The 12496-nt window shown below is 38.2% G+C and overlaps 1 protein-coding gene across 1 annotated transcript in view; it reads right to left on the bottom strand.

Moving 5' to 3' along the window:
* LOC128845590 (sodium channel protein type 2 subunit alpha-like) overlaps positions 1–12496 on the bottom strand; it is a 117960-nt gene that overhangs the window by 45530 nt on the left and 59934 nt on the right. The window contains exons 16-17 of the mRNA XM_054044412.1: positions 10246–10602; positions 6835–7320 (exon numbers count right to left, since the gene is read on the bottom strand). Coding sequence (XP_053900387.1) covers positions 6835–7320; positions 10246–10602 — 843 coding nt within the window. The remainder of the gene's footprint in view (positions 1–6834; positions 7321–10245; positions 10603–12496) is intronic.

Raw genomic sequence — 12496 nt, 5'->3', positions numbered from 1 at the left:
GTAGCAGGGAAGGAGGGTGCCACCTGGAAGCTGGAGCTGCACTGTCTCTCTCTATGCATTCTCCAGGATGTGCCCTGCTGAGGCGCTGCACCGCAGGAAGGAAGCACTGGCATATGCTGAGCCCTAATCACCTGAGAGTGCAAGGAGAGGTACTGTGCAGCTCCGTGAGCCCCCACCCAGTGCCTTCACTTCCTGTAGAAAGTCCTGGCATCTGGGTTGCTGCTCCCCTTCCCGCTGCTGCCCTGTGCACAGGCTGGTTTACAGGGCTGAAGCCAGGGATGGCATGTCCCAGCACTTCCTTCCCTGGCTGCACCCTCACAAACTTGACTTCCACTTATTGGCAACTGCCAGATAATGGCAACTCTTTGCTGGCAATTGAGGGTTGCTAATAAGAAGAATCTTCAAAATAAGCATCACCTGTGGTCAGGAATCTCGGAATTCTGATTGATTCAGGCCTTTTCTTCAGATAGTCATGACTCTGCAGTTGCAAAGTCAGCTTTCCACTAACTGGAAAAATATCTAGAACTCAGTTCTTCTTCTCTGATGCACCAAATACTAATTCTGACTTATGATCTCCCAGGTTGTTTACTGTAATAGTCTTCTTGCTGGCAGGGCTGCCCAGAGGATTGAGGGGGCCTGGGGCAAAGCAATGTCAGGGGCCCCTTCCATAAAAAAAAGTTGCAATACTATAGAATACTATATTCTCGAGGGAGCCCCGGGGCAAATTGCCCCATTTGCCCCCCCCTCCCCCCCAGGCGGCCCTGCTTGCTGGCATTTTAATCCACTTAATATTTGCTAACTGGTACAGAATACAATAGCTAGGATTCTGATGTGTGCGAAGGTTAACCCACTCCATACATTATATTGATCAGCCATATTTTATACTCCACAAAGTGGCACTACGATAGTTCCACCTATGTTCAGGGTCTTCTATGTTCACATAGGGGTTGGGGGAGGGCATTCCCAGTGTTATTGGAAAGTGATTTGTGATGTCTCAAGGCACTGTAAAAATTGTAGCTGCTTTCATTGTTGTAAATGAAACAATTTCAAACTAGGCAGTTTTATTGTTTAAATGAAGACCTGAAATTCACAGGCAAAAATGTATGTGCAGCTGCCCAGAGTGCATGTATAAGTATATATAGGGGTATTTTAGGGTCCACACGGGAAAGGTATGCCAGGTGCACTAAATAGATGCTACCAGGGAATCTGTCGGAGATACAGATGGGTAGTGACAAAAGAACTGCTATATTTCCAAGTACATGTAAAAGAGAAACATATAGCTGTCTAAATGTTTCAGAGTAAATAACGATCATATTCATTTAAAAGTACAAGTATATCTCCAATATGTCAGCTGTCGAGACATTTCTTAGGAAGACGTGAAGAGCCTGTGGGAGACAGTCATGTACCAGCCAAGCTAGTATTATCTCCTCCTATGCACAATGTTTAATTGAACCTATGAAGAGATAACCACACAAAAGGCCTCTTTTGAAGGTATCAACTGATAAAGAGCTAGCAGACTTCTAAAAAAAGTGGTGTGTGTTATGACTAGGAGGAACTTAGATACTGTTTTGAAGTCAAATGGGACATGTCTCTGGAAGGTCAAAGAGTGTAATATCATGAAACAGTTGTAAAATACAGGGACAATACAGAATAGACAACTTCATTTTTCCAAAGTCCATTGCTGATTGTACTGAATATTTAGACTACATCTAGCATAGCACTGAGTACTCTGATACTCCGTCAATAAACTGTATTATGAAGAGACAGTTGCCTCTCCAAAGTTAAGATTGTAATTTAGTTTCCATTCTAATACCTCTTCCCCTAATATCCTACAAATGTCATTTTTCCTTTAATATTTGGCAAATGTAGGCCAGGGAAACTTTTTTAACCAAATTTGAGATGATTTGGATAAGTTACTTTTGGAATATGGGACTCAGAAACAATAAGTATTTTTTGAAAGAATGTCAAATGATTTTGCCACATTTTATCTAAAACACAAATTGTCCTAGAAATTTCTAATGAGATTTATTTGAATGATTTTGGTGAGATCTCTAGAGGACATAACCCTTTTAAGACAGGGAAAGGCACATTTGGTAAGTTATTTATTCACTGGCAAATTAGTCACACCTTTCTGTCTTTCTCGTTCTTTCTTCTTAAAGTAAATCTCTAGCCTGTTTCCTGTGGAGACAGCCTTCAAAAAGAAAACTGATTGCTAGAGGTGTTTTTGCACTCTGATTTATTTGGGTGCAAAACCAGGAAAACTGAAGTCCATTCTCTCAACTACCAGCAGCTGTAATTTCCAACTCAATTACTTGCTCCTGTTATCTTCCTCAGCTCCCTCCACCCCACTTCTGTTACGTCTTGTCAATGGAGACAGATAATCAAATAAATGTTTCTAGTGCTCTCCCCTAAAGTATTGCTCTTAGAATCAGTGGCTATGCCACCAATGACACTGGAAAAAAATTGTTAATACTTTAGTACCTGAGCCAACATAGCTTTCCACAACTCCTTCCTGGTAAAATGAAGTTCTATTGACAGAGGAGTCTTCTGAGGGCATTCTGATGTGCTAAGAGTACTCCAAGAACCCTGTGCAATGTTTGGGGGAAGGGAAATGCTGTCTCATCCCTTACCCCTGGTTCTGAGGTACCAAGCAGGAGTTATGTTTTAATGGAATCCATAATGAGTTCTCCAAGCAGGAGTTATGTTTTAATGGAATCCCTTGAGAGAGAAAGTGGAGCGGATGATATTGTGTGTCTCCAGAGGTCTAATTTTTAAACACTGGGATAGAAGGTATGTGTAATCTTCAGCCTCCTGTGTACGAAAGACAGCGAGTAGCAGAATCGTTAATATGCATGGGTTAGGCTGGTGGCAACAGAATCTTCACAACTTGCTCATCAAGCATCAGAATTGTTTCTCACATACTCCCAGCAAAGGGCAGGCGACAGCATTTCTACACATACAAAAGAGGTACAGATAGTGACATCTTCCCCCACAGTAAGAGACAGAGCTAGTCCAGTAGGGAAGAATGGAAAGTAATGGGGCTTGAGATAAAAATAAACATGGAACTCCTAACTACCATGGTACCATTCCTTAACTACCCAACACTCTGTAAATGTGCATATTTGAATGTTAGGTAGCTAACCGCTGCCAGTAATAGTGCACGAGCAGAGACCAGCACAAGCAGCTGGACTCCAATTTCTCTTGCTACTAGTGATTACTACAGCCCTATGGAAATCAAATTTCCAGGGCCATCCTGTCCCCGATGCAGAGTGCTTGCAGAGCTCTTAAGCTCCACATGCTTGTGCTGATGAATTTTGCAGCCTTCACCAGCCAGCTTCCATCCAGCCAAAGTCATCTGACCACTTCTCTCTTAGGTTCCTTGTATTGACTCTTGCTTGCTTGCAGTGCCAGGTTTTCCTTCCTGAAGACTTAATGATTCATCAAAAGCCTGCATGAGGACTCTGGTTCATGTGGATATACTAAGGTCTTGGGGACTATAGAATAGCTGAAGGGAGAAAAAGCTTTGATGGAGAGATGAAATGGAAGTATGGAGCCTGAAGAAGCAAACAGAGGCTGGAGAATATGGAGTAGCTAATGTGTAGAAGTCAACTGGGAAGTCAAAATCCATATAGAACTTCTAGGCAGCTTTACTCTATCCCATTCCCTGACTCCAAGTGCCCTACAGAACTTATGAGCCTCCCTAGTTCCTAATGCATATCATAAACATTTTAAAAAAAAATTCTAAGGAATTTCTCATAAAAATAACTTTGCTAGATTGGAGAAAAGCACATATCATTGTATTTATCAAACACAACCATTAAAAAAGCAGAACATTTAGAAGTAAATGAAAACATACGGACAATGTCACACAAACAATATTAAATGTGTGTGTGGGGGGAGCTCTCAGGCGACCTTGTCCATTCATACCAAAAATGTTGACCACAAAAACCACAATGGCTTATTCTTAATCTTCAAATGGGTATGCTGACAGGCTTTCTTTAAAACTATGTGTAATTCATAAATAAAGGCATACACTTCACATTCCTGATTAGACATATAGCATATATAATTATGGGAATACCATCTTTCCATAAATCATATCTGATATTGGCTGTTGAAATATATGGCATTCTTTGAAAATATGGGAGCTGTATGACTCACTGAGCGAAACTGGTCTATCATTTAACATATAAGCAAGGGCATTCAGAGACTCTCTGCAGGCAATGGAAAGATTGTAATTTAGCCTGGAATACAGAGGTAGCTACATATTTAAGGACAAACATCAGCAGGGGAGAAATTCTGAGTGTGTATATGCAAGTCCAAAGGAGCATTAGAAATAATGTATCTCAGAGACAGAAGTTGGTAAAGAAGGTAACATACAATATGGAATAAAATTGGAACACAGAATGGACATCGTGCTGGAGGCCAAGTTAGTGACACAGATGCTGGACTTGATCAAACTTATCATCAATATGCTAATGAAAAAGATTACTTCAGGGCTAGAATCTAATGCAGGTAACTCACCCCTTGACTTCAAAGACTCTCCAGGGTATAAGGGAAATGAAGGAAAGGAGGAGTGAGGTTCTAGGGAGAGAAACAAGGAAGTTCCTCTGAAAGACTCAAGGTCACAGAACCAGTGACTAGAACTTTGGTATGCCAGAGTGAGAGGAAAAAGGGGTTGAGAAACTAATTGACACAGCTTGCTAATGCTGTGACCATCATAATTTCTTTAAACTGAAACGATTAGGCCTGCCTAGGTGAGTGTATGGAAGCCTTAGATCTAAGTGTGTGTTTGATACCATTTAGATTTATTCTCCTCTCAGTTTTTAGTACATTTTATTGTATTTGACATTTTTGAATCTCAGACTGATTCTGAGATAATCTACAGTTCATCCTGTTGAGAGGTCCTTCAGCTCCTGAAGGAAGTTAATGATAGGGGATTGTGCCTAAACCCTATTTGGATTCTTATTCAAAAGTGCCAACCAAGGTGTTTTGATACTAAGGCCTGGTCTACACTGGGGGAGGGGTGGGGAGGGAGAAATCGATCTTAGTTACGTAATTTCAGCTACGTGAATAACATAGCTGAAGTCGACGTACTTAGATCTACTTACTGCAGTGTCTTCACTGTGGTAGGTCGATTGCTGACACTCCCCCGTTGACTCTGCCTACGCTTCTCACTCCAGTGGAGTACTGGAATCAACAGGAGAGTTCTCAGCGGTCAATTTATCGCATCTTCACTAGACACGATAAATCGACCCCTGCTGGATCGATTGCTCCGGAGGTAAGTGTAGACATGCCCTAAGTAAGCCATAAGGTACAGTTGGTTCTCTGGCTGTGGTGAGCCTGAACCATAGGAAGAGGCTGAATACCACAGACAAGAGACAAGTTTGAGGGGCCAAGGTGACACATAATAAAGAATTATTCCTCACAGTTCAGTACGGTTCCAGGTGCCATCTATTATATGTGCATCATTAAACAAAAAATAACAGACTACGCCCCCCCATATGCAGTCATGAACGTGTAGCTAGATAGAAAAAACAAAACATACTATAATGATGAAGCATCACTCATATTGTATACTTTCTGCACTCCACCCACAAGCTGTACAAGAACCAGGTCCATTCTAAATTGAGGATGCTTATAGCCATAGATTGTAGACATCTTAAAGCCCAAATTCCTGGATTTCTAATATTTTTCAAAATAATTATGTCCTTGAAAATTTGTTTTGAATTTACTTACCCTTAACTTATAATATGTACTCTGAGCACTCCACTGTACAAAGTTTTTCTTTGTCTGAGAATCAAGTATCAGAGAGGTAGCCGTGTTAGTCTGTATCCACAAAAACAGTGAGGAGTCCGGCGGCACCTTAAAGACTAACAGATTTATTTGGGCATAAGCTTTCGTGGGTAAAAAACCCACTTCTTCAGATGCATGGAAGAAGTGGGTTTTTTAGCCATGAAAGCTTATGCCCAAATAAATCTGTTAGTCTTTAAGGTGCCACCAAACTCCTCGTTGTATTTGTCTGAGAATATTATCTATACCCATTAATCTCCAGGGCGTCAGCCATGTCTATTTTGAGGAAGCTGTTGGTTTTTTGGTTCGGTTAAAAGAAATCTTTTGTCTGCTTTTGCACAATAACAAACACTTAGTTACATTAATAATAGTATCATTTTTTCATGTAAGCTACTGCTACAGCGCTATACAATATAATGGTTAGTCTGTACTCCTGCACAGTTTTAAGGTACTGGTCTAAATGACACTTCAGCTGGTCTAAAAATCATTCATTGGTCTATTTATTCTATGATGTCTTAGTATTCATCTTTAGTAATTACCCACATATATATTTTTACTTTTCATATATATATATATATATATAATAAAAAATTAGATTAGGTATGTGCAGAGAGATACCCTTGAGTCATCAATTATAATATTCGTGGGCCTTCATCAATACTCAGATTTCACAAGCTCTGATCATTGTTATAATTACTGCTGAAATGATGTCTTATGAAATTTGCATCATCTCCTAAAACTTCACATAATAAAATCTGAAAGAAATGCTGTATTTATAAATCACACAACTGCTGTAATAAGTAAGCTAATAAGTAGACTATTACTTTTTCTTTTTTCCAGACTGACAGTGAAAATGCAGCATCTAAGGAATCCTGATGCATAATTAGGTAGATCAGTGCCAAATTATCATACACATTACTCTGAATGTATAGTATTTTTATACAATACAATAAGAGATTTATTAAACAATACTGAAAATCAAATTAAATAATGAATAAATAAGTGCATAATTACTTATTTTTCATATATAAAAAGTCCTACCTGTTTGCTTTCTTCCATATCCGACTCACTGCTAAACTCTTCTGTGTTTAAATTTTCAAAATCTGATTCTCCAATAGCAATAGGTACTGTCACAGTAAGGCCCGGATTGTTTATGAATGACATATAATCATTTTCATCAATTACATATTTTTCCACACTGCTGCCTGTTCCTACACCACTGGTCGTTCCATTCCCATCTCTGAGACAATTAAGATCTTTGCTTATTTCAATGACAGTATGGTTGGAAATGCAGCTGTCTTTCTTGTTGTTTAGATCTTCAAGTGCTTTGATTTCCTCTAATGCTTTTTGCTTTCTAACAAAGGCTTTTTGGACGAATTCCTGTAATTTTTTTTTCACATAATCTATTCCCTTCTGAATCCTTGCAACGGCAATCTGGAGATTGTTCATTTCATTATCATCATCTGTAGCAGCAAGGTTATCTGAACTAAACGAGCTCAGTAGCAAGGCCAGAAACAGGTTCAATACCTAAAAGATGAGAAAACATAGCTGTATATTATATATGTGTATATAAGAAATTAGTATTTTTAAAGGACACTATCTAATTAAAAATTATACACACTATTTGTTTTTAAAAAGAAACGTATTTAATTTATTTTGGATAATCAAATAACAAACAACAATAAATATGAAAGAGTTTTACAAAACTTTACCCACACAATGAAAATAAATCAGTTTAGCTTCCAAAATTCTCACATACTAACATATTACTGCTGGTTTTGGATTCTAAATATCTCAAGACAATGTTTATTCATTTAAAAATAGCTTTAAAAAGTTCTGTGTGACTGTATCAACCAGAGTGTTGAGAGAACACTGTCCAAGCCCTTTTGAAAGATCTGGTAGAATTTAACAAGGATAGGATCGGATTCTATAGAAACTATTGTAAAAAACTACATAATTTAATGGTAAAATTACGTCCTCCTTAGATTGTCTAACCACTCGTAAGACATTTATAGCAGGAATGTAATTTTCAGCCAAATTCTATAGGATGGCTTAACAACTATATAGAAAGGTTAACAATCTTTATTAAATCCTACAGTACTCCCATAAGGAGTATTTAAAAAATACTTTCTAAACACCACTGCTTAGAATACTACTTAGCAAACAAAAAATAAAATTATTATAATTTTCAGTTTTGCTTATCTTTCCATTTAGCACACAATGATTTCCTCTGGGTTTTTTTCGGAATTTGATATTACAATGGCCTTCTTTGTTTGTTCGTCAGAAACATTAATGAGGTTAGTATCAATACTGCTCTGAGAATATGGTTTATTATTTATACTGTAGGCTAGAAGATGGTACACAAAAGAACAAACCATTTTTATTATTTTATTTTACCAAAGTCTTCCATAAACTCGGGCTATTTTCTTTTAAATCTTCATAGCAATAGACAATTATACAGCTATATGTCTATATCTAGATAGATATATACAAGATTGATATATATCAAACAATCTGGTGTAAACTTCCTCACTAGAGTACTCTTTTTAAAGTAGTGGTCTGGATAGTTTAAAGGTCATGGGATATTCACACTTTCACATCTCGGAGTAGAAGCTGTCATCTGATGGCTGACTAGTTGTAATCTCAGTCAGTCTATTTCCTAATGAACATGTGTCCACAAAAATTTAAGAAAAACACAGGGCTCTCAGTCAGAGTGTAAATCCAGGACAGATGTCAAACAAACAAAAAAACCAATCACTGTACTTTTGGGGTGATCATACTTTCCACGTGTGCAAGTGTGCCGGACTTCTCCTTTCTGTTCTACTAAAGGGCCAATTCTGCAGACCTTGCACATTCAAACCTTCACTGAAGTCACAGAAATATGTGGGCACAAAGAAATGCAGTATCAGGCTCAAATATTATGCCTGAGGAAAAAGAATAATGTTGAAATGCAGAGCAGGTTTCTGCTGCCTAGCAAGCCATCTAGAGCTCTGCACACTTCTGCTGACTTCACTGATGGCCTAATGACAAGGTTGCTAAGTCAGAGAAATGAATGGCAGTAGCCATGTTGATTGCTGTAGAATCTCTCTCTCTAATATATGCAATAAAATATATGTCCAAAAGAGGATGAAATATCAACAAAAAAGGACATTTTCTTTTCAATCAACTCAAAGTATGTTACAAAAATGGACAATAAAAAAAAAACCTTAAAACTAAAATAAAAGAACAGGAGACTCTTATCTTAAACACTACTTCCCAGTTAGAAACATATTTTTTCAAAAGTTCTAAATTGGCCAATTTAATTTACATTGGGCACAAACTTGGCACTCTAGCTGTCAGCTTGGATGCAAATTCTGTTCTGAAAATACAGCTAATCAGTATGTCATTCTTATTCTTCTAGTTTGTCATGAAAATAGTTTAAAGCAATTTTAGAGGACTCCACAAATGGTGTAATTTTAAAATAGAAGTTTTACAGGCACATGGTGGGTGCAAATGCATATTGCTCTGGAAGTTTGTTTTATAATATATACAGGTATCTTGAAAAAGTAACAACAGCCAAACTTCGAAAACTTATACACCTAGTTAGGTAGATAAAGTTAGGCATCTGAATCCAACATGTACTACATAATTAAGCACAACTGAATGATTTATGAAATTTAATTGTGAGTGTAGTTTTTTATTAATTTAAGCTAAAATCACAGTTGTTGTCCATTAAAGACCTTATACAATCCATGCAAAAGTCTTGTGTTTATAAGGACACCCCAGTATTCTTTGGAGCATATATTTTCTAGTACAGGGACAAAAAGGGGATAACAGCTGACAGAGTCACAGAGGGCTAGATTATGTCTTCATACACAACTCTAAGCAAGGGGTGCAGCATACACAGCACGAAACCAGATTAATAGATTCCAAGGCCAGAAGGAACCATTGTGATCATCTAGTCTGACCTCCTGTATAACACGGGCCATATACTCTTCCCCAAATGATTCCTAGAGCATCTCTCTTAGAAAAATATTGAGTATTGATTTTAAAATGGCCAGTGAGAGAGAATACACCTAAACCCTGGGTAAATTACTCCAGTGGTTAATTATCCCCACTGTTAAAAATGTACGCCTTATTACCAGTCTAAATTCGTCTAGCTTCTACTTTGTGGGAGACACTCTGACTCAGACAACACCTCTGAGTTAATTATTTGCTGCTCACTCACTCCATGCATGGGAATAAGTGGATGTGCAGTATCTGCTTACTCCTGCACATCTGGACGCAAGCTTAGGGTACCCCACACTGCAGTGTAAGGGTGGGGTGGGGAGCTGTTCCTCCCTCTCTCTCCTCTGGTGGGAATGTAGTCCAAGCCATACAGAGGTTTTTACAAAGTAAGCATGGAAAACCTTTATTTGTTAAGTGTTATATATACTTTTTTGTTGGAAAATGAATATCTGAAAAATTACATACCACAAGGTTTCCAATGACCATGACCAGCATGAAAACAATAAGGCACATGGCTTGGCCTGCAACCTCCATACAATCCCACATAGTCTCTATCCATTCTCCACACAGCACTCGGAACACAATCAAGAAAGAGTGGAAAAAGTCATGCATGTGCCAGCGTGGAAGTACGCAGTCTGTAGCAATCTTGCAGACACAGTCTTTGTAGCTTTTACCAAACAGCTGCATACCAACCACAGCAAAAATGAAGACAATGATGGCCAGCACCAAGGTCAAATTTCCCAAAGCCCCCACTGAGTTACCAATAATCTTTATCAGCATATTCAGTGTTGGCCAAGATTTTGCCAACTTAAATACTCGGAGCTGAAAAACAAGAGCAAAGGAGCATTTTAGTACTAATTACAATGAAGGTGTGTCTTGCATCTCCATTTATAAAAAGTTCTGTATTGTAAAATATTTCATTTTATAAATTTAGATGCCATTTTCTGTGGATGCAGTCTACACTATATTTGTAATGCAGAACCTGTAGGGCCTGTTCCCAATTAAAGTTTAGAAAATATAAAAATGTCTTTTAAAATGAACTAAAGAAACTAGGATGTGAGAATATGGCTTGTAATAATACTGGTAAGAGAGCTAGAAATGGATATTTAAATGTGTAAATAATACATCAGCTGATAAATGTTGAGATAGTTAAAATTTTCACAAAGATTTAGGAAAGTTTAATGGATTATCTGGGGATTGAGAAAGACACAGGGGAGTGAATGGAGAGGAAAATTCCATATTTAATGCAAAAAAATTGAATTGGGGTTGCATTTGGTTAGTTTGCTGCAGTGCATCCTCCATGTGGCTACTCATGAAAAGAACCCAGAAGCTTAAACTATTGCGTAATGCATTAGCTCATCTCTAATGGTGTCTGAGTCATTTTGAATTTACAACACTGTTACTCCATGGACTACACTGACAAGCTTTCCCCTTTTGATGCTATTCAAGGGATTGGTAAGCCCTAAATGGTCTTGGATCCACTACAGTACACTAGGTAACATTTCCTGTCTGATCATAGGCTTAAATAATCCAAGCCAATCCAAGCTAAAAATGTTCTTAGCAGAAGCTTCCTACCTCTGTTCTCCCTACAGGTCTTTGAGAGTGGGTTTTTTGGTGAACTTCCATCCTGGGGGTGATCTTGAAACAATCATTCTGAGAGGTGTGACCTATGCTGTTCAGTTTACTAAAGTGTCAGTTTAGAACCCAATTATGCTAATTTAAAGGTTCACATTGTAAACTAATCACTGCTCTTGAAAGCATGTGGAAAGATAGAGGAAGGATCATAATATTAAAATCTTTACAGTCTGTTGCGAGGGACAGCTCATTGTGGTACCAGCTCAGTGTGTGAGGGGAGGGTATGGTAGATAATCAGCACTTTCTCCTCTCCCTCAATCAAGCCCAAGGAGCCTAGTAGAGCCTTGCAAGGCATGTGAGCCCCACCAAGAGAAGTCAAATCAGTGAGCACACACAATCCTATTTTTAATATCTGCACAAACTGCTGTGGGCAGTTTTGGCAATTCACACAGGAGTGCGGTGGGGCTTTGGGAGGGAGTGTGGAGTTGTTTTCCATTTGAACTCCTGAACGGAGAGGAATATGCTACAGTCCTTAGAGGTGCATAGTAGTTTGCACTTCCCCACATCAGATGCAGTGCTCATCCTGCAGCAGCTCCACCCTGTCCTCAGCACGCTGTCCTGCGAGTAGGGTCTTAAAGGAATGATCTAGTCTTAATTAACAGTGGACAAATTTTAAAGCAATATTTGATAATGATAAAGTGACCCAGTACGGCCGTTCTTATGTTCTTATGTTTTTATGATCTCCATTTAAAAAAACAAAACAAAACATTTTCTGTCCGTAAACATAATATGGTATTTGAAGTTGCTAGATGCCACAGCAATGGATACCATAGAAAAACCTAAGCTAGTTAGTTATATTTCCTAGTCAGTATTGGGAAGTATTACAGTTTTTGAGAAACTACATGTGGTAACAACTGATAAAAGTTGACTTTTTAATAGTGCATATTGTGGCTCCAGTAACTATATGTACATTGGCCTGTAAAAACATGACGTTTGGATATAGGGTGATAAAAAAGCAAACATTTACAATGGTACCATATAAATATTTCACTGAAACATACATTCTTAATTTAGGTGATGCCACGGTAAAGTCAATACTTTGATATGGTACTGTGTTACCTCTAATGGAAATCACTGTAAT

The sequence above is a fragment of the Malaclemys terrapin genome, chromosome 11 (genome assembly GCF_027887155.1).
Source record: "Malaclemys terrapin pileata isolate rMalTer1 chromosome 11, rMalTer1.hap1, whole genome shotgun sequence".
NCBI lineage: Eukaryota > Metazoa > Chordata > Testudines > Emydidae > Malaclemys > Malaclemys terrapin.
The sequence above is the reverse complement of the archived record's forward strand: the minus strand, read 5'-3'. Positions and strand labels throughout refer to the sequence as shown.